The sequence below is a fragment of the Aspergillus tanneri genome (assembly GCF_003426965.1).
Source record: "Aspergillus tanneri strain NIH1004 chromosome Unknown AapTan_7_pilon_pilon_pilon, whole genome shotgun sequence".
Taxonomy (NCBI): Eukaryota; Fungi; Ascomycota; class Eurotiomycetes; order Eurotiales; family Aspergillaceae; genus Aspergillus; species Aspergillus tanneri.
Genome location: NW_022984634.1, coordinates 2,894,457 through 2,915,624, shown reverse-complemented (window position 1 = coordinate 2,915,624; position 21,168 = coordinate 2,894,457). Strand labels below are relative to the sequence as shown.

At 49.7% G+C, this 21,168-nt stretch overlaps 6 protein-coding genes across 6 annotated transcripts; 5 read left to right on the top strand and 1 right to left on the bottom strand.

Moving 5' to 3' along the window:
* Nucleotides 1-1,240: 1,240 nt before the first annotated feature.
* ATNIH1004_007571 (DASH complex subunit DUO1) lies at nt 1,241-2,076 on the top strand (the record flags this gene model as incomplete). Its single annotated transcript, XM_033572191.1, has 2 exons — nt 1,241-1,531; nt 1,603-2,076. The coding sequence occupies 2 exons, from the start codon at nt 1,241-1,243 to the stop codon at nt 2,074-2,076; spliced, it is 765 nt and encodes a 254-aa protein (XP_033425506.1).
* A 277-nt stretch (nt 2,077-2,353) lies between these two features.
* ATNIH1004_007570 (DUF4870 domain-containing protein) lies at nt 2,354-3,114 on the top strand (the record flags this gene model as incomplete). Its single annotated transcript, XM_033572190.1, has 4 exons — nt 2,354-2,727; nt 2,784-2,826; nt 2,886-2,988; nt 3,044-3,114. The coding sequence occupies 4 exons, from the start codon at nt 2,354-2,356 to the stop codon at nt 3,112-3,114; spliced, it is 591 nt and encodes a 196-aa protein (XP_033425505.1).
* Nucleotides 3,115-4,524: 1,410 nt separating this feature from the next.
* Nucleotides 4,525-7,644, bottom strand: ATNIH1004_007569 (formin-binding protein HOF1; the record flags this gene model as incomplete). Its single annotated transcript, XM_033572189.1, has 7 exons — nt 4,525-4,694; nt 4,750-6,607; nt 6,666-6,764; nt 6,819-7,031; nt 7,097-7,371; nt 7,434-7,538; nt 7,602-7,644. The coding sequence occupies 7 exons, from the start codon at nt 7,642-7,644 to the stop codon at nt 4,525-4,527; spliced, it is 2,763 nt and encodes a 920-aa protein (XP_033425504.1).
* Nucleotides 7,645-8,918: 1,274 nt separating this feature from the next.
* On the top strand, nt 8,919-16,132 carry ATNIH1004_007568 (CCR4-NOT core subunit CDC39; the record flags this gene model as incomplete). The annotated part of the gene is made up of 4 exons (XM_033572188.1): nt 8,919-9,647; nt 9,705-10,029; nt 10,089-16,006; nt 16,067-16,132. The coding sequence occupies 4 exons, from the start codon at nt 8,919-8,921 to the stop codon at nt 16,130-16,132; spliced, it is 7,038 nt and encodes a 2,345-aa protein (XP_033425503.1).
* A 726-nt stretch (nt 16,133-16,858) lies between these two features.
* On the top strand, nt 16,859-18,214 carry ATNIH1004_007567 (seipin; the record flags this gene model as incomplete). The annotated part of the gene is made up of 4 exons (XM_033572187.1): nt 16,859-16,927; nt 16,992-17,176; nt 17,233-17,688; nt 17,791-18,214. The coding sequence occupies 4 exons, from the start codon at nt 16,859-16,861 to the stop codon at nt 18,212-18,214; spliced, it is 1,134 nt and encodes a 377-aa protein (XP_033425502.1).
* A 175-nt stretch (nt 18,215-18,389) lies between these two features.
* ATNIH1004_007566 (putative acid phosphatase) lies at nt 18,390-21,031 on the top strand (the record flags this gene model as incomplete). The annotated part of the gene is made up of 4 exons (XM_033572186.1): nt 18,390-18,494; nt 18,570-19,477; nt 19,536-19,595; nt 19,756-21,031. The coding sequence occupies 4 exons, from the start codon at nt 18,390-18,392 to the stop codon at nt 21,029-21,031; spliced, it is 2,349 nt and encodes a 782-aa protein (XP_033425501.1).
* Nucleotides 21,032-21,168: the final 137 nt, after the last annotated feature.

Below are 21,168 nucleotides of genomic sequence, written 5' to 3'. Positions count from 1 at the left end.
CATATCCTGAGCTGGCTCTCAACTTGAACGTAGGACAAAAGTAGTATGCTTTTTTAACTGTAACGGGTTTCGACAAGTAGGTTACCATAGCTAGCGACATGAAATGAAAGGGCGTGTGGTTATAAAGTATTTGGCAAACACAGGTGTTTTATCTCCGGTGGCAGTAAAGTTGCCTATCACGCACACCAAGAGGGAGACAGCAAAATTGCATGTTATTTATTAGCACCTTGTTAGTCCATGCAGTTACCAAACTATCAAGTCGCTCTGATTTGCGCGATGGGATGATTGGGGCTGATTCTGGTTCACTGCCTGGCTTCTCTCCAGCTAACTTTTTTTTTCTCGAGTACCTATGATTAATATTGCAGATTTGTGAGTCAATGAGCATTTAGTAAAAACCCATCTAAGCCACGATATTGAACTTCAGATATATACTGTATAGAGCATAGTATGTTAATTCCTTCTGTTAGTAAGTATAGTTAATCTATACACCTTCCGAAGAAGACATTTCGCTTCCCTCTACAGTCTGATGACTTCCTAACGGTCATGCCCCTGCTTGAACCACCAAGTGTTAGCTACCATTAATACCTACGATCTGCCCTGACCTGCAGTGTCTAACCTGACGCTTTGTCTCCCAGGTCGAGCAGAAGGAATGATGACTACAATTGCCCGTTCAATTAATGATGCCATTGTTTTGTTTGAGTGGGTAAGGGGGGAAATGGTGAAATGTATTACGGAATATAGTCGCTGGTGAAACTAGCGTGGCGCATTTTATTAAGGCTACCTACTCTGGCTACTCACCCTTCTGCTCAGTGAGCAAAAAGTGGCGAGGGGTGAGCACTAAAGTGGAAAGGGAAAGACTTCAAGCTGTCTACAAAACCAAGTTCGTATGCTATAGCAAGTATCAAGCTATTGTAGGAAGCGCCCAACCTACCAGGAAATCGTCTAAGTACTGCACGCTAATAACTGCCAAGTGAACTTTTTACAGGTCATCTCCGCCCTCAACAACTGAGTTTCTCTTATACTGTATTTCCCATTTCAAGTCAATTATTGGAGAACCTACTTTTGATTGTAGAACGGTAGTGATATACTCTGTATACAGTATGCTCTGTATAGATCGATCGACAGCCTGGGAGACGCTGCACTAATCCCCTTTGGGGATTGCGGCTCCCCTCTCTCTTTCGGTCCGAAAGATCGCGCTGGATCTCTGCACGATCGTCAACAATCTATTCCACAGGCAAAGATGACATTCCGGAGCACTGCAGAGGAAATGGAGAGGCTCCAGCTCTCCGATGACGATTCTGAAGATCTCTGGAGTTCGCCATCCAAACGGGGACGACCTACGGAATCATTCGTAAACCTCCAAGCTAGCACCACCCCCCCGCCCCGGTCCTCCCATGAGGGAGAAACGCTCTTTGACCGACAAGAGGCACGAGAGATGGCGTTGCACAATGAACTACAAATGGTTCGGAATATCAATCAAGTGATCGAGGGGTTACTGGCTAGCCTGGACCGTGCCAAGGGAAACATGGATGTAGGTTCATTGTTTATTTACCTACTATCGAGTTCGTCTAGTATTATTAACTAACTGGTGCATCCTATCAGACTGTCTCTCGAACGGTTGACTCGTCCTCCACTCTACTGAACACTTGGACTCGAATACTGGCCCAAACGGAGCACAATCAGCGCTTGATTCTCAACCGGAACTGGCAAGGAGCTGTCCAAGATGTCGCGGATATGGAGAATGAGGAGGTTCTCAGACAACAAGCTGCCCAGAGACGCGAACGGGAGCTCCAGCAACAGAAAGAAGCCGCTGCTCGGAAAGCAGAGGAAGAAGAGAAGAGAAGGGCGCAGTCAGCCAGCACGAGAGGCTCACGCATTACAGCAACTCGAGGCAGGTTCGGTAGTACAGGACTGGGAAGGAACCCCAGTGTCTCCTACTCTGGGACCAGCTCCAGTGCAACCCGGACCACATCTTCTGCGACAAAAGGGACAACTACAACGACGACACGGAGACCAGTTAGTGGTATCGCAAGAGGGACGGGAGTTACGCGTGGTCAAAAACGAGGGAACGTATAAGTACGTCCGACCGGAGTAGTCATTTTTTTTTCTCTTTCTCTATAAGTGTACAGTACGAAATATCTCGAAACAAATTTAGATGCCATTCATGATACACAATACACCGGAGAATGTAGACAAGAAGTAAAGTAAACACGATACTCGAACAGGCAGCGTGAGACGCCAAGACGTCACCGCCAGGGAGCGAGATTCTCCGGGATAACCAAAGAGAAAGCGAACTTCACCCAGATAAGAATCTCCCTCCATTCATTGTCGCGTCGCCGCCCATCGCAATACCATGAACTTTGCTCCCTACCAGGACGAATCGCCCGAGGTAGAGCGAGCCCTCTCTCCTTCGCTCGGGGACGCTCAACGCTCCAAATCTTCCAATGTCGGGTCCCCTCGCGCTTCACCCCCGATTCCGGGTTTCTCGTCGGCTGGACTTCCCTCCCCTACACAGTTTGCAGGCGCAGGCGCAGGTCACGTCGAGACCGGTGGATATGGAAATACTGCTCCTGGACGAGACGTGGAAGGAGGACGATGGAATCTGGGCGCCTTCGAAACGAGTCTGCCCATCCGGATGGATTTCGAAGCTATGCTGGCATACTTACTTCTGCCTCCGGCGGGGGGTGTTTTCCTTCTACTGGTAGAGCATAAGAGTGACTACGTTCGGTATATAAATTCAAAATGTGGTTGTGCATCAGGAGGGAGTCACTGACATATTGCAGGTTCCACGCATGGCAATCGAGCATGCTATTTACTGCCATGTTTGTAAGTCTCCAGCTATGGATACCATATATCCTCGCACGAACTTACTGATATCCTCCTAGATCATCCACCTTATTTTTTCATGGTCGAGCTTCCTCTCGTGGATTTTGCTCATTTGCGATCTGGTGTTGATTGGGCTTCTAAGCATGCGCGCCTATCGCGATGGTACGCTTTCTTCTAGAACATAAACTGTCTACGACGATGAGCTAACGGGACCTAGTTGATACCCTTGAACATTACGAAGTTCCCATCTTTGGCCGTCTCGCAAACTCTTTTGTGGATGATGAATGAATAGCTTGTCCTCGACTCATCCTCGATCCACATCGGAAATTTGCTCGGTTAATTGTGTTCTGTTCCTCCAGCGGCTGGTCCATGGTTAGGTCGAGGTACTATATCCGGTTTTTGCTCCCTTGTGAAGCGATTTAGCAGGTTTGTTTTGACCAATTTCGCTTCGTATCACTTCAATCACTTTGTTCATGTACATACACTGATGTATTCTACTATCACCGAGTCCTGTATTAATGTGTGAACTTCTTTCTGTATGCTAGTGAAGTGAATTTGATTGTTGACCAGTTCTATGTATTTCTCTTTAAGATATCCCAGAACCACTCTCCATCTTTCCTTCCTTTTCTATTTTTCTTTACTTATTCAAGGAATATTACAGAATACTTTACCCCGACTATACTCTAACAGAGGCAAACCACTCCAAATCCTTGACCCAGAGACAGCACAGCTTATCAAAACGGAAGGATCACATTCCACATCAATATCAAATATCCAACACTCGCATCAACCCCCTTCCCAAGCGAGTAAACGAAACAAAACCAAACGGACAACACAATGTGCCACGTCCAGCGCGTGATAAACACTTGCGGACACAAAAACGACCATGTCCTATTATCATGCTACATAGCAAAAGCAGCTGTATCCCATGACAATCCCCAGAGCCAGTTAGGATCGTCCTCTCCCTCCGTCTTCTCAAGCACGGATATCGAATCTACCACCTCGTTTGGCACCTGTTACATGGACAAGATCTCCAAAGGTGGCTTCGCGGCTTGTTCCCAGCCGTATTGCATTTATGCATGTATTCGGGAACTTAATTCCCCCGAGGGGTTTAAATGCATGGTTACCGGATGTGGGGGGGCGGATTAATCGAGGGGTGATGTTGATCGATCTTTATTTGCGACTGTGGTTATAGTGCTGGTATGTTCAGAGTTGGATTGGGCGGTTTTATCGGGTTCTCGTGACTACAGGTCTTCTGGTATGTATGCTTTTGAGAAGAGTCAAATTACGATGGTATTGCTGAAATTAAAACAAGATAGACTAATCGGGGTAAGCAAAATGGTGAAACGTGGGCTAGGTCCAGCAGGAGTCATAATCCAGGGATTAACAATTTCGGAGACAACGTAACGAGTGTGCTGGCTGGACAACAAAGCTGAACAGATTAAGCAGCCAAATAGCATTATAATGAAAAAGAAATAGCAAAAAGAGTATCAACTTGGCCTGTAAGACATCGGAAATGGGCAAGCCTTATCACTATGTGTAAGATAAGCTGGGAAAGAAAGTATCAGGCGGAAAAACGAGAAAGAAAAGAAATAAAAACCATTGACAACGTCGAAAATTCGTATCTACATCATGAACACGTAAATCAGCACAAAATCTGGCCTGATCACCTCTGCTCATGAGATGACAGGGCATAATTTAGATGATTTGAAGATAGTTACTCGGCACCAAACCCGGTCGGCTACGGGCAGTAGTAACTTCGGCTTCCCACCAGCCGTCATCTTGAAGCCGGATAACTGATAGGACGTCGCCTTTGGTGAATCCTAGTTCTTCAGGGATGGCGGCGGTATAGCTGTACATGGCTCGGGCTGCAAAGGAAAGTCAGCACTAGGTTAGTATACGTAAAATGGATCTTCATCTTACCAAAATGCAGAATTGGACGACCATCTCGACTAAATTGTCTCCCCGGGTCAGCAACAGCCACGGTTCTGCTGCGAGACCGGCTTCGCTGGCTTCCCCCATCGCCATAGTACGACATCGGTCGACTGGGCTCCTTACGGGAACCATATCCATCATGGCTCCCGCTCCCGCCGTACATGTCAGTGGGACTCCCTGAGAGCTGCAGCTCCATCCCACCAGCGCTGGAGGGCCGTGCTTGCTGTCTGAACTGAGGCTGGGGGGATACAGCTCGCGACATGGGGTTGGGGGAGCCTCGCTTGGTGTATTCATGAGGGGAGTAGGACCCATCGGCAGGGCGTTGAGGAGGAGTGGAGACAGTAGGCGACTGACTGTAGCGATTCCTCATACTGTTTGAGTGATGCGAGCTTGGAGCGGGGCTTGTGCCTCTGCTGTATTGACTCATGCGTGTGTCTACTCGTGGACTGCTCACTTGAGGGCTCGCACTTCGTCTCGGGGTAGGTGACCTGGCACGCGGTGCCTCCTGAGACTGTCTACTGTTTTGGCTCGCTCCCCCTGGATTATTTCCGGAGCCGCGAAGCATACTTTGCGTCTGTCCCGTGTATTTCTGAGTTGTTTTTTGCATCTGTGCCGAAGTAAACGCGGGCTGGGGGGCGCCCAGTCGTTTCACTGAGGAATCATTGTACGCTGGAGGTGGAGCAGCCGCAGAGGCACTGGAGTAATTAGATGCTGGCGCGGAAGGCACTGGTGTAGCAATACCATGATACCTGTCAGCGGACACTCGACTGGTTGACTGCTTGCCGGTCCCTTTTAGATCTGCCAGAGCGCGTGCAATTGGATCAGACTCCTCTTCTGCGCCTTTGGCTGCTGCTTGAGCCCCCTTTTTAGATGCATTCTTGTCTGGGGAGTCCACATCGAACACGTTATTGCCAACGTTAAGCTGGAAATTTGCCCTAGGATCAGCAGGCTCTGGACTCGGAGCTCGATTGGTATCCGGCACAGATACGGGTTGCTGCGGCCGAGGAGCTTTGACGGGGCTTGATTGTCTAGAAGAATCCCAGGTACCACGAGAAGGCAGCTGCGCTGAGCCAGAATTCCGATCCTTATCATGACGGCTCTTGCGTCGGAAGGGGCTATTGCTAAAGAAAGCACTTCTCTTCTTCTGAACCTGTTTATCACCGCCGAGTCCCGGAAGCGCCACGCCATTTGTCGGCTTTGTCGGAGACGTTGGCTTTGTCGGAGACTGTTTGACACTCGGCGGCTCCTGGCTGGATAGAGAGGTCGGGTTCGAGATCTCGCTTTGTGAATCGCGACTCGATGGTCGGTATGCACTATTTGTTCCTGAGCTACGTTCCGAGGGAGGGCCAGCCCTACAGAACATGGTCATGCCTTCCGTCGGATACGCGTTGTGAGGTACATGGCCGATTTCTCCATGTTGATTGGGATCGTAATTTGGCGGAAGCTGGCCACCGCGGCGGAGATCCAAGGGGGCAGGCTGTTGGGTTGGTGGTGGCTGTATGGGCTTTTGCGGAGTGACGGCAGCTTCCCGGCTGGAAGGAGTCGGGGGTTCATTGTGCCCCATCTTGGCCGCCAGGTCCGACTGTGGGTCATGATGAGATTCATATGTCGATGGCTGCGGTGAGGAACTGCGGAATGCCGGGTTGATGGTGCGCTGGAACTGAGCCACAGAGTATCCATCTTCTTCAGACGCTTCTGAGCTTGTATCGTTGACATCCCCCCGGCAGAAATTGACGAACTTGGGGGGATCGGGGATATCCTGGCCAGTCCCTTTCTCCTTGACAAAGGCAACAATATCTTTCTCCACTTCGCAATTTTCCAACGAAAGACGGACTTTCTCGCAGGACTAGCGAGGGTGGTTAGCAGTGACTTCTGGGAGCATATGTCTGGGGCCAACTACATACAGCATCATCGCTAACACAGACCGTTGACGCAATATTGGCATAAGTCCAGAGACTGCTCTTCGTAAAATCAAGTCTTTCCTCCTCGAGATCTTGGAATTTCTGGTAATTTATCAGTTTTATATCAATATTGATATCAGTTGAACGGAAACGTACATCGCAAGCAGCCTTCCATTCCTTATTCCAACGTCCGGTGGTATCTTCAAGTACTTTGATGGCAGCTTCGTATTCGCTGCTGCTAGATGCAAGCTGCACCTGTGTTTTCTCGAGCTTTGCTTTGTTTTTACGTTCTTCCTGGCCCATTACCATATGACCCTGTGCGAGATAACCCTTGATCCTCAGACAGTCCTGCTCATATCGATCTCGGGTCTGTAACTTTGTTAGCATGTGCGCACTTTTTCCCCCATTTAAAACCAACTTGCCTTGTTCACTACTTGGGTCTGGTTAATTTTTGTCTTGAGTAACCGCTCGATCCCTGTTTGTATGATTTTTCTCCTCTCTTTAGAACCACCTGCAAACGCGATCAAGGGTTCCTCCAGCTCTCGTTTCATCTGTACCGCGATGGCTGCGTGGGCCTTGCCAATGGCCTCCGTTTCGGCGCGCACAACATCAAAGGATGAACGCAAGGAGCCCATTTCACATGACCCAAGCGATTTGCGGCAAAGTGCCAGCAGCTTTCGTGCATATTCTTCTTCGATGGCGGCTCGGACTATCTGGTGCATTAGAATAGGACCCTATTTACATTGCAAGCCTGGAATCTAAATAACGCACTGTTATAGAATGTCTTCAATTCGTCGCAAGACATTTTTGCACCGTGCATCCGGTCCAGCATAGGTGAAACACCGGCATCGTCCTTGCCCCAGAAATTATTGGCAACTGCGGAGTTCGAACCCGTTAGCTATCTGCAGCCTGGTGCCAATTTAGAAAGAGAAGTCATACAGGACATGGCCACGGTTGGCCCATCTGCAACCGTTCCTGGCATTGGTACAACTTATGATGTGTTGAGATTATAGAGCCTCGGCCAGCCTTTGCTCATCAAATTACGCTAAAGTGGGATAATCGAATCAAGACGCAGGTAGAAAGAACGAAATGAAGCAAAAATAAAGACTGCTCAAAAGAAAATAAGGAAGTCTTAGTGTCCAAATATCCCCAGGGTATCAAAAGAAGACCGCAGATTGCGGAAAAATTAGGCAGAACAGCACGATGAAGCTGGATTTGGTGGAGTTAATCACATCTTTGGGACTCCAAGGAATGGTGGTTGATGTTTACTGCTCCACGTTTCTCGGGGCAACCGGGGCTAGATCACGGGCAAGTCATGTCGGTCCTCACTTCAGCTCGTGCCTTTCAAGGGGCATGCATATTTCCTCCGTACATGTAAAATTACGAGGATGTATCTACTCTAGAGTTCTAGGTACTCTTTTGTATCGAGCTCAAGAAAGTGATATGTTTGTATGTCTATAGTGCCTACTAATATGCTATACCCGATCGGGCACTCTACTACGTTACGTGTCGTTTGCTTTGAATGTTGCTCTATTTGGAGTGGAACAGAGTTTAGATATATACCTCACCTTACAAGACTTGCAAACGTGACTATAGCGACAGTGTCAGATGCGCCACCTGATGAGACATGTTTTGTATATGTACTCCGTAATGGTTGTGTCGGTGATGGTAAAATATCTCTGTAGCGGGAGGTAGTCTTACCACATAAAGTTCTGGTGTGCCTCAGGCCTTGTTGCTCAGTAATATATTACATAATCCGAAACACTGAAAAGGGTATTGTCACGTGCTTTCAGCCTCAGCGTTGTTGAGGCAGGCAAAGACAAGACGGACCTTGAAACACCCAATTCTGGTGGACTGCGCTCGAGCACCATGTGAGAGTCACTTTCCAGTCTGACATCTCTCCCATCACGTTGTCATCTGCATGGTTGTACCTGGAACACCTACTAAGGACCTATTACTCCGAAATACTGGTGGTGCCTGCCTACCGAAACTAGTGTGGTCACCTCAGGCATCTCTCACCTGCTGTCCACTCAACCTCGCTTTCTCTGTCCGTCACTCTCTTCCCATCGGAACTTCCGTCCTGTGCCACGAAGCAATATCCATCTCCATTCTCCTTTATCCTTTGCTGCCACGGGTCCTCTGTCCTCGAAATTAGGTTCTCATCACCATCGCATCCAAGTTCTTTGTCTTGTCAGCGCTCTGCACGAAACAAAAATTTTGTCGGTAGTCCTCAGATCAAATGATCGCGTCTCCTAGATGACCTTCCCTCCCCCTCCCCCTTCCTCCCAATCGTCGATTGCTTCTGGCACCGATAAGTCTTCCTCCACCCGGCCTGGAAGGTCACAGCAATCTGCCTGGGGTTTAGCTGCATCTCAGTCGAACGTTCGTCGGGGACTGACACCGCTTGCGACCAACAACCTCGCTTCGACCTCAATCTCCTCTGCATCTTCCCGCGGGCCACCCCAGTCCAGTAGTCCTGGTCAAGGTGGTTCAACGTCCTCTCCCCTCGCTTCGTCCTTTTCCGCAGTTCTGAGTTCCTCACGAAGCCACCCAGCTGGCCGGAACGCGCCCTCGCCTGCCTCCACGCCGTCGCCTTTCACCGCCTTACAATCTGGATCGCAACAGCATCAGCAACCCGGACAATCACTATCTTCTCCCAAATTCAGAGCACACACCCCATCTTCAGCCTCACATCTGGCTTCCACAGCGGGTTCTGTCACGGGTGGTGGAGGCTCCGGGGGCGGAGGTGGGACGGGATCTTCCAGAGGCGCCACCTTCTCTCCATTATTGTCGGGAACGACTGTGAACTCGCCGACCGGATTCCCTTCTGACAAACCGGGCTCGACTGCGTCAGGGGCAGCCGCTCACGCAAGCCAGTCGTCGCTGACGAAGATATCTATCGCTCAGGTTTTCCTTCTCCTTGATTCTATCACGGAGAAGGAAGGTCGAGAAAAGTGGGAGACAAAAGCTGCTCAGATCCACAAAGTATGTCACTCCGTTGCTCCCTCTCTTCTCTGCATAACCCCACTAATATCTGGATAGCTTGTTGAGTCGAACGGCATGGAGGTTTTCTCTAAATATTTCCGACGCCTTCTCACAGGCAATGCCCCGCAAATCTTTCCAGGGGTCAACAAGTCTGTGGAAAACGCCGGCAACTACCCTCTCCTCGTCCAGGAGATGCATAAAGTCTCCCAAGACAAAGAACAAGCCTACAAAATTGCGGAGACGATCGATACCTCGGAAGGCGATATTTTCCGTGACTTCGATCTTTCTACGTTTTTAGACCATTTTAAGCTCGATGCCGTGGTCAAAGTATCCCTTGCTCTGGCCTTTAAGACGGCCAATAAATCAGATTTGCGTGCTAAGGGTAAGTGTTCCCACAGATTCCACGTGATTAGCTACAACTGACCACCATCGATTATTTAGCTGATGCAATCCTCTCGAACAATGCAATCACCTTCCTGCAAAGCCTGGCATCGCCATCTGATGTTACGAAGGAATATACGGATTCCTTCATCGGCATGACGATCGAGCGCTTCATCTTATACCCTCCGCGCAATTTTACTGACGACGTGAAGGCCAAGCTTGTGTATGCAGCCAACCTTCGATATCAGAAGCTGGGTGTAGATGTGCCTTTTGAGGTTGCCTCTGCCCTGCAAATGTTCAACTTCATCAATCCCAGATATACGTTGGTGCGCCAGCTTCATGCAAAGGGACCAAAGGCAACTTCGAGCCCTGAAGTTGTGACTGAGGTGATCAACTCTGCTGGCACCGAGTGCTGGAATGAGGAACATATCGCTAGTGCTCTACTCTTCCTCGTCCTTTCTCAATATTGGAATGAGTTCTCATTGGAGACTTTCCTTACTGCCGTCAAGGGGCATTACGGGGAAAAGCAAATCAGCTGGCCTCTCATATTCCGGAATTTTGACCGTGAGGGCCTGAGATTGGATGCTAGGCATTTTGCCAAGCTGTACGCGGTTCTCTTAACCGCTGCGTCTGACGACTCTACCTTGGACATTCAAAAGCTCTGGGGTGGAGACTGGGAACACCGTGATACGCAGCTTTCATTTCTCACGGCTTTTATTGTTTCGCGAACCGACGTGTCGCAGATTCCCAACCTTCATGCTACTTTCCCACCTGACTTCTTTGTGGACAGTCCTGAGCCTGTGCGCCTACAAGGCGAACGCGCAGCAAAATCCCCTTTGCGGTCTCTAGATGCCATGAGAGCCATATTTGACCTGGCGCTATTTTCCCAGGCTTCGTGGGCTGCTACCGAAAGTCAGTTGCTGATCAAGTCGGTCGTGCAGTATGACCTGCCTGTTTTCTTGTGTTCAGCGTTGGCCCTTCCTCAGCCATGGACGAGCGTTCAGCAGAGTTTCGTACTTCGGACGCTGATCGTTTTCATATTGAAGCAGGAGGAGGGGTATCAACTCGCTCTCCATGGGGCGTGGCATCAGGATAAGCAGTGGGTATCGGAGCAGCTATTCACTACATTCACGCAGGACCCGACTTCTACGGCTGCTATCTACGAGCATGCTGTGGAATATAGCTGGCTGGATTATCTTCTGAGATATACCAACGGCCTCGCCATGGACCTCGCTTGCTACGCCCATCGTAAGGGCCCTTTTGACCTGGAACAATGGGTTCGCAATGCTGCTCAAAAGGGACCTATGGACATGGGAAGCCTACTGTCAAAGTTCTTGAGAATCAAGGCAGAGGACGAACTTCATGTTCAGAGAAAGGAACAGCCGGCTCCACAGATGGTCAGCCTCTCGGTTAAGACGGTATACACCCTACTGTCTGTTCTGGAAGAATACGTCGGAGATCGTGAAAACCTCACCCCTGTACAACGGATCTGCATCCAGACTTACCCCAGGTTGATTAACTATGGAGAAGGGTTTGATGATATCATCGACTCCAACGGTGAGAATGGGAATTCTTTGCCCGAGACCATCGACAAGCAAATGCAAGAGCTGTTTGGCAAAATGTATCACGAGGAGTTGTCGTTGAGGGAAATCCTCGAATTGATGAGACGGTACAAATCCTCGCGCGAACCGACTGAGCAGGATCTGTTCGCGTGCATGGTCCACGGCCTTATTGATGAGTACCATTGCTATCAGGAATATCCACTGGAAGCCTTGACCAAGACCGCTGTTATGTTTGGCGGTATCATCAATTTCCGGCTTGTTGATGGCATCACACTCAAGGTTGGCCTGGGTATGATTCTGGAGGCAGTACGGGAGCATGAAATGCACGACCCGATGTACAAATTTGGCGTTGAAGCAATTGAACAATTGATGAGCCGTCTGCCAGAGTGGGCTGGTTTCTGTCATTTGTTACTTCAAATTCCGGCCTTGCAGGGCACGCCGATCTTCCAAAAAGCTGAAGAGGTTCTGCATGAACAAGGCAGTCAAGTGAGAGATTCTGAGTCTGGAAGGCTAGACAGTAATGTGTCCGTCCCATCCATGGCTAATGGGAATATGGATGAAGCGGCAGCTGCGGATGGGCCCGGCCGCAAATTCATTTCCGTGCACGTTGATCCGCCTTTACGACCAGATGTCTATCAAAACCCGGATGAGGAAGTTCAGGATAAGATATTGTTTGTGCTGAACAACGTGTCGGAGCAGAATATGGAAGAGAAACTACGGGATCTTACGGATGTTCTCCGCGACCAGCATCACCAGTGGTTTGCTTCTTACTTAGTGGAAGAACGTGCAAAGCTACAGCCAAATTTTCAACAGCTGTATCTGGATCTTCTTGACCGCATCAACGATAAGATCTTGTGGGGGGAAGTTCTCCGAGAAACCTATGCCAGTGTGTCCAAGTTGATCAATTCCGAAGCAACATTAAACTCTTCAACTGATCGTGGTCACCTCAAAAACCTTGGCTCTTGGCTCGGATCACTAACCATAGCTAAGGACAAGCCCGTCAAACACAAGAATGTCTATTTTAAGGGTCTTTTGTTGGAGGGATTTGACAGCCAACGTCTAACAATTGTGATCCCGTTTACCTGCAAGGTGTTGGTCCAGGCCACCAAATCTACTGTCTTCAAGCCACCAAATCCTTGGTTGATGGACGTTCTTGCTTTGTTGATGGAGCTCTATCACTTTGCAGAACTGAAACTAAATCTCAAGTTCGAGATTGAAGTGTTGTGCAAGGATCTCGACCTTGACCATAAAGCAATCGAGCCCTCAGTGATTATTCGAGACCGCTCGGCGCACATAGAGGATGCTTTGTCGACTGCAAACATCCCTGAAGGGCTTGAAGCGTTCGAGGACATGCCTCTTGCCAGCATTAGCCAAGGCATCCGACACGAAAGGCTATCTCCCGCTGCCATTATGTCAACCCTCCCAAGCCTGGACAAGATTCTCGTTCTCCCGTCGTCTGCAAGCAGCATGGTCGATCCTAATGTCCTTCGGCAGATTGTACACACTGCCGTAGAACGCGCTATTGCAGAAATTATAACACCTGTGGTGGAGCGTTCTGTGACTATCGCTTCTATATCCACTGTTCAACTCATATCTAAGGATTTTGCAATGGAGCCCGATGAGGAAAAAGTCCGACGCGCAGCTGGCATAATGGTCAGACAGCTTGCTGGCAGCTTAGCCCTTGTGACCTGCAAGGAGCCTCTCAAGGTCAGCATGACCAACTATATCCGCATGATCCAGCAGGAATATTCGGATCAGCCCATGCCAGAAGGGTTGATTTTGATGTGTGTCAATGATAACCTCGATGCCGCCTGCGGTATTGTCGAGAAAGCGGCAGAGGAGAAGTCACTCCCCGAGATCGAAAAAGTGATTGAACAGCAATTAAATTCTCGCCGCCAGCATCGTGCCACCCGGCCCAATGAGCCATACATTGATCAAAATATGAATCGCTGGGGTCTTTTCATCCCCGAGCCTTACCGACAAGCACCAGGCGGTCTCAACAAGGAGCAATTGGCAATATATGAGGAGTTCGCCCGCCAATCCCGAGGAACGGCAACAACTCATGCCCAGAACGTGTCTACGGACTCGGGCCGGCAGCTTCAGGACGTCCTCCCAGAAACTTATCCTCCGATACCAAATCTTTCCACACCGGCTGAGCCACCTGCTGTACCGCATAGGACACCGCAGGGGCAACAAGATGCTAGGTTACAGCAGTCAGGGCTTGTTGGTGCGCAATCTCAGCTCAACGGATTCCTCGATGCGCAGAGTCCACGCGAAAAGGTGGAGAATATCGTGACAGAGCTTCAGCAAGCGGCCCGCATTGCGACAGAGGAACGCGTTAAAGATCTTGGAAGGGATAGTGTCGTATTACAGGAGTACAACCAGGCATTGCGCACTATTATTGCCTCTCCAAACGGCGAAGAATTAGCGAGAATGACATCGCTCAAAATTTGCACAAGTTTGTATGCGCAGAGCCAGGCTACGCTGGAAGTTGAGGTTCTTGTGCATCTTCTTGCCAAGTTGTGCGACATGTCTTCCCTCGTTGCTCGGTATACATGGACAGTCCTCTCTGAAGTTGAGGACGAGCATATATTCAATGTCCCGGTCTCGGTTGCTCTCATCGACGCTGGCCTTCTGGATATCCGGCGTGTCGACATGATTCTTACAAGGCTTATTGCTCAGAAGGCTTCGGGATCCCTCGACCTTCTCGCTAGTATCCTGGACCGGGTACTTTTTAGCGAGGAACCATCTGCCCTGAGATCCGATTTCTCAGGCAGTCTTGGAGCGATGAGTCAATGGCTTGCGGAGGATTCGGGCCTGCCCACCGCCAACAACATTCTCCACAAACTGCGCGAGTCCGGAATTCCCGAAGTCATCAACCCTCTCCTCACCGATAAAGCAAGATCTAAACGAGACCAAATGGAATATATCTTCAGCGAATGGATTGGCATTTACAAAGCTCCTGGTGCCGTCGATCGCACGTACTACTCGTTCCTCAAGGACATGCACCAAAGGCAGGTTATGGATAACCAAGAAGACTCAGCTCTGTTCTTCCGTCTCAGCATCGACATCTCTGTTGCGATGTTCGAACATGAGTCTCAAAATCCTAGTGGTAGCCTTGACGAAGCGTTCCTTTACATTGACGCCCTTGCCAAACTGGTTGTCTTGCTTGTTAAGTTTCAGGGCGATAACGAGGGCTCACTGAAGACGAGTAAACCCGTTTACTTCAACTCGATCTTATCACTGCTAGTCCTTGTCCTGAACCATCATTATGTCATGAGAGGAGAGGCCTTCAATCAACGAGTGTTCTTCAGGCTCTTCTCAAGTATCCTGTGCGAGTATTCCATGAATGGGCTTCAGCAGAGTGATGATCATCAGGAGATGATGTTCGCCTTAGCCAATAAATTCCTGTCTCTCCAGCCCCAGTATTGCCCAGCGTTCGTCTATGGATGGCTCTCTTTGGTGTCTCATAGGTTTTTCATGTCCGGCATGTTGAACATGCCAGAACGAGCAGGCTGGGGCCCGTACTGCGAGATTATGCAAGCACTGCTTTCTTATATCGGCGAGCAGCTCAAGCCGGCCAGCATCTCATATGTTGCTAAGGACCTGTACAAGGGGGTGCTCCGTGTCTTACTCATTTTGCATCATGATTTCCCAGAATTTGTCGCAGAAAATCATTTCCAGTTCTGCAATGTCATTCCTGCTCACTGTGCGCAGCTTCGGAACCTTGTTCTGAGCGCTTATCCGTCCTCTTTCCACAAGCTCCCGGATCCTTTTAGGGAAGGACTGAAAGTGGAACGCCTTGAAGAGATGCGAGATGCACCAAGGATTGCCGGTGACACAGCTGCTCCTTTGCAGCGTGCCAATATCAAGAGCATCGTGGACAGCGCTCTGCAGAGTACCAGTGCTTCGGAAACAGCCCTTCAGCAGATCTGCGACGCTGTGTACAACTCGACAGGAAAAGACTCTGGTCTTTTCTACACCCCCATCAACGTTAATGTTGTGCTACTGAACGCCCTTGTGCTCTACATTGGCCAAGGGGCAGTCTCCGTCAACGCCTCAAAGGGCAACACTCGCGCAGCGTTCGATAACTCTGCCCACTCGGCACTCTTGGAGAAGTTGGCTAAGGCCCTACGGCCTGAAGCACGTTATTACCTCTTGAGCGCAATGGCAAATCAGCTCCGATACCCCAATAGCCACACATACTTTTTCAGTTTTGCCATTCTCCGTTTATTTGGCACGGATTCCACGGAGCAGGATGAGTCCGACATACGCCAGCAAATCATCCGAGTTCTTTTGGAGCGGTTGATAGTTCATCGCCCTCACCCCTGGGGGCTGATCATTACACTTCAGGAGCTACTTCAAAATCGAAGCTACACCTTCTTCCGCCTCCCCTTTATCCAGGCTGCGCCTGAGGTCAGTGGTCTTGTTCATTCCCTGCGTCTAGTGGATCAATAGCTAATTGTGTCCCACCAGATTGGCCGTCTGTTTGATGCCCTCTTGCAGCATATCCAACAGCAGAGCCCCAGGGCATTAACCTAATCTCCGAAGAAGTCCTTAATTTCACCACTACCTCTTTCTTCTTAATATGATTTACTTGATCATGCCTCGATGTCTTGCATTTTGCGGAGATGAATGCTCTCACGGTGTTTGCAGATGCCCTCATGACATGGAGTGTGCTTTGCTCCGGTGTATGTTAGGATGATTATTTCTTTCTTTCTTTTTTTCTTGCGTGAACGAGTGAGTTGGGTTGCACGTTTGTGTCTATTTCCTTGACATTTCTCGGTTGGGTTTCTGGGAGGGATATGCATATTAGGACCTGTCAGCATGGCTTAAACCTACATGGAATCTATATCTTTGTCTCTCTATCTTTTACCCATTCTTGTTTTATTGGATGTTTTACCATTGCCATCGCTGTGGCCTTGGCCTGTAACGATAAGCTATAAAATGGGGGTATCAGGTGTGCGTTTTATTTTTTCCATCTCTTTTCATTTTCTTTTATTACCTTATTTTGCTCTATTTTATTTATTTATTTTCCCCCTCATGTTTTTCTTGAAATGGGTTCAGGTGTTACTTAGAATACAATGCAATGCTCCATCTTGAAGCATTTCCTAGTACCCCATAGTCTCAGAGAACCGAGGTTGGCAAACTTGGTGGCCTCAGGCCGCCAAGTGACGTCGACGGGCGGTCACGTATTGATTGCATCGCTGTTTATGTAGCCTACTTAGTAACCCCCCTTTCCTCGATACAGGACCGACTGACCACGCCATGGAGGCGGAGTACGCAATCGACGATGGCCGCGAAGAGGGAGGCACCATATTTTTATCCAAAGTAATGGTAGGTACCCTGATGCTCCGTCGTTAGGCGCCTGGAGATCTAACCGGCCGCAAAACACACCCAGAACAAGTTGGTGGCATATGTGCAGCCTCTAGTTTCGAAACAGGCCCAAAAGGCATATTTGGGAACCGTACTTCTTTTCATATCGGCCATATGCATGATTTTTGTTTCAATCTTTGCCTACGGAATATTCTATTACAAATTCATTCCCCAGGTTGGCTTAGAGCGCGTAGTCCATTTGCAATTTGGGTAAGTCAGGCGAATGTCGAACTTGACCCAATACTATGCTAATCTCCTGTTGTTAGTAATGGAAATCCTTGGGGAACTGCTTCTCTAGGCCCGGGTTTGGCGTCTCTCCAACCGTATGACGTGACTGTGAAGCTCGAGTTGCCGCGCACCCCATCGAACCTTGCGACTGGAAATTTCATGCTCGACTTGACCCTATTCCCCCCTTCCTCATCATCATTCATTACCGGTGCAAATGCGTCCATGTACGCTATTTCACGATCACGGCGTCCTGCGATCCTCACATATGCGTCCCCCTTGGTAGATATGGCAAGTAAGTTGTCTTTTATGCCACTCTATGTGTTTGGCTGGCATCGGGAAGCCGAGATATTGGAAGTGCCCATGATGGAAAAGATTGAGTTCGCACGTGGGTGGCGCAACGTACCGGACAGTTTGCGCCTAGAGATCCACAGTCAGGAGCAAATGCAAGTATACAAGGCCAAGGTGGAAATCAGAGCCAGATTTACTGGGCTCCGGTATGGTTCTCTTTTTTTTTCTCTTTTGGCTCGGGGGCGGGAGGATGCTACGCCGATGGGCTAGTCCCCGATTTCAGTGAGCGAGGCTAACTCAGAAAACAGCTGGATGATATACTACTGGAAGATTACATCATTCGTCGTTTTCACATTTCTATTCTGGGGTATCTCTATGACGTCGGCGAGCATTGTGTGGATCACCCTAACGGCGATATCCGTCGGTGACAAGGACACACACAAAGTGAAGGTAAAGAAGGAATATCGCGATGACTTCTGGATCAAGGACGAGCCTCTGGACGAGTCCACCTCTCCCTGGGAGACATCCTTGGATACTTCGAACGATCAACCCGAGCAGGGTACCAAGCGAGAGAAGGAGTACCAGGCGGACGACGAGAGTGACGGGATCTCATTATCAGAGGATCACAGTGGTGGTCAAGATGCTTCTGGAGCTGGAACAGGACGGGAGAGTCCTGAAGCGCAAGGTATTCAGCGGCGACGAGGCCATTTATCTACGGATGACAGTCCGTAATGTGTCGCTAGAGTAGCATATAGGAGTAGCGACTTTCTTATACTATCGATGTCGGCGTAACTGTTGAGGATACCTAATAGAGAGCTTTAGTTTTCGTACTGAATCACAGCGTGAGTGTATGCTATATCCATTCTGGATCTATGCGTAACCGCCGGTGGAGCTGTCGGAGGGGAAAATGGCGGGGAAACTTTTCCCGCTGTCTCTCGCGGCTTTTCCCCTTGACCTCCCCGACAACAATACTGCGTTCTCCCTCTACCTGCCCGCCTCAATGCATATTCTTGTAAGTGCACCGCTGGGTCTATTTTGAAAGCCCGATTTGATTTTATCGCCTAATGATTGACCGATCAACTCATAGGTTGTGAACGACGACGGTCCCCCGTCGAGCCAGTCTTCGCCCTACGTCCATTCTCTCGTCCATACGCTCCAGTCGGCTGGGCATATTGTATCGGTTGTTCTACCGCATCAGCAGCGGTCCTGGATTGGAAAAGCTCATTTAATCGGCGCCTCCGTGAAGCCTACCTACTTCCGCCCAGGGACCCTCCATCAAGACGACGGGACTACACATGAGTTGCCTCGATGCTACGATGCGAATGACAAGGACCTGGAGGGGGATGAATGGGTCCTGATCGATTCAACTCCGGCTAGCTGTGTCCAAATTGGTCTTTACCACTACTTCCAGGACCGGGGGCCGGTGGATCTCGTGGTGTCAGGCCCGAATTATGGCCGGAATACAACCTCTCTGTTTGCGATGTCGAGCGGGACCATTGGGGGCGCCATGGAGGGCGCTGCCTGTGGGAAGCGCTCTATTGCTCTCTCTTACGCTTTTAGCTCACGGGACCATGACCCCGTGGTAATTGCTGAGGCATCCCGCCATTCGGTGCGATTGATCGAGTATCTCACCCAGAATTGGGCCGAAGGAGTGGACCTTTATACAGTTAATGTGCCACTGGAGCCTGGCGTGAGCCAAAACCGGATTCTTTATACCCAGATGCTCGACAACCGGTGGACATCTGGCAGCTGCTTCCGGGCAGTGGATGCCGCTGTGCCTGATATTGACCCCGAGGTGCGGGAACATGAGCTGCGACATCAGGGCGAGAAGTTTGGGGTGAAGCCAGTGGGAGATGTCGGGGCAAGTAACGCACGGAAATCTCGTATCCAGCATAAACATTTTCAATGGGCACCCAATTTTTCCGATGTCTACAGGAGTGTCGAGGAAAGCCAGCCTGGGAATGATGGCTGGGCTGTCAAGGAAGGCATGACAAGGTTCGTTGGTGCATCCTTGGGTGAAGCACTTGTTCATTGATCGGCTAACCCGGTCCAGTGTTACCCCTTTAAAGGCAAATTTTATGCATACGCCCGGTATCCAAGGGGAGATCAAGCTGTGAGTGGAATTCTGGCAAGCGAAGCGTCGCTGTATATGACCGTCTCCGATATAAATATTTTGCATGATTTTACCACCCCTCTTGCGGCATTCCGTTACCTTATCTTATGCGCTCTGGATACGTGGAAGGACGAGATTCTGATAGATTTAAATCGTGTAGACCCGGTAATGTTGAGCCTACATTATATTCTCTTGTGGACAGCGATCATCCATATGTCCAAACCCTGATGGAACAAGCACTACAGCATCGCCTTGGTGGCGGTTGCTATAAGACGATATCTTCACTGTCGGACCTGCCGTCCCCTTCGGCACCTGTCTTCCAGTATCGTGAATACGAACGCCTTGAATTTGAGCATGTCATGCTTAACCCGTCCTCATCACTGGCCAATGCCTACATTATCCGCAAGGCCTTGATCCGCAAGCACTATATGTCTAATACGATCGCCAATTGGGTCACCAAGTACCCAGACAGCATTCTAGGGAAGCATTTCAAGTTCGCGGTGGATTTCGAGCTGGACTACGCGGAGTTCCTGGACGATGCACTTCTGGAGGCGTATGAACTGCGGCACAGCCTGGAGAAGAACGAAGAAAGACCTGCGTCCAACAAGGAATGGTGGATTCTGAAGCCGGGAATGAGTGACCGCGGGCAAGGGATCCGCCTCTTCAATAGTGAAGAGCAGCTGCGTGAGATATTTGAGGAATGGGAAGTAGATGAATCAGACGCAGAGAGTGGATCAGAGCAGGAGCAAAATGACGGCCATGATAACGGAGTAGTCACCTCTCAACTACGCCATTTCATTGCCCAACCATATATCGACCCGCCTCTGCTCCTCCCATCGTCTTCGAATCGCAAGTTTCACATCCGCACTTATGTTCTCGCCGTTGGCGCGTTGAAAGTCTACGTTTTTAAGGAAATGCTAGCCTTGTTCGCGGCAAAGCCATACTGTCCTCCATGGGAAGATGAAGATGAAGTCACAGACCTTGCACGCCATCTTACGAATACCTGTTTCCAAGAAGGTGGAAGCGCCAATGAAGGTAGCGTTCGACGATATTGGCAGCTTGATCACCATGTCCCCGGACTTAGCGAGGATTGGAAGGAGAAGATCTTTGACCAGATCTGTTCCATAACGGGGGAAGTATTTGAGGCTGCTGCCAGAGGAATGATGGTCCATTTCCAGACTCTCCCCAACGTGTTCGAACTCTTCGGAGTGGACTTTCTGGTTGATCACGATGGAACAGCCTGGCTCCTTGAAATAAATGCTTACCCAGACTTCGCACAAACGGGTGAAGATCTTAGAGAGGCCGTGGTAGGCCGCCTCTTCGAGGAGACAGTGGATGTTGCTGTCAAGCCATTCTTTGGGATAGGCGAGGCGGCAGTCGAGGGCACTGATCACCTGAGGCTGGTTGCCAATCTGGACCTTGGAAGAAAGACTTAGTGAAGGACGAAAGGGTGAGCTGGTTTCGCATGGGTTTGGCGTCACGTTGCTTGCAGATCATGGACGGGAGTTTCCAGATTGGTCTAGAGTTCACAGTTTGTCCGTTTTAAGACTCTCTCCTCCACCGCAGCTTCCTT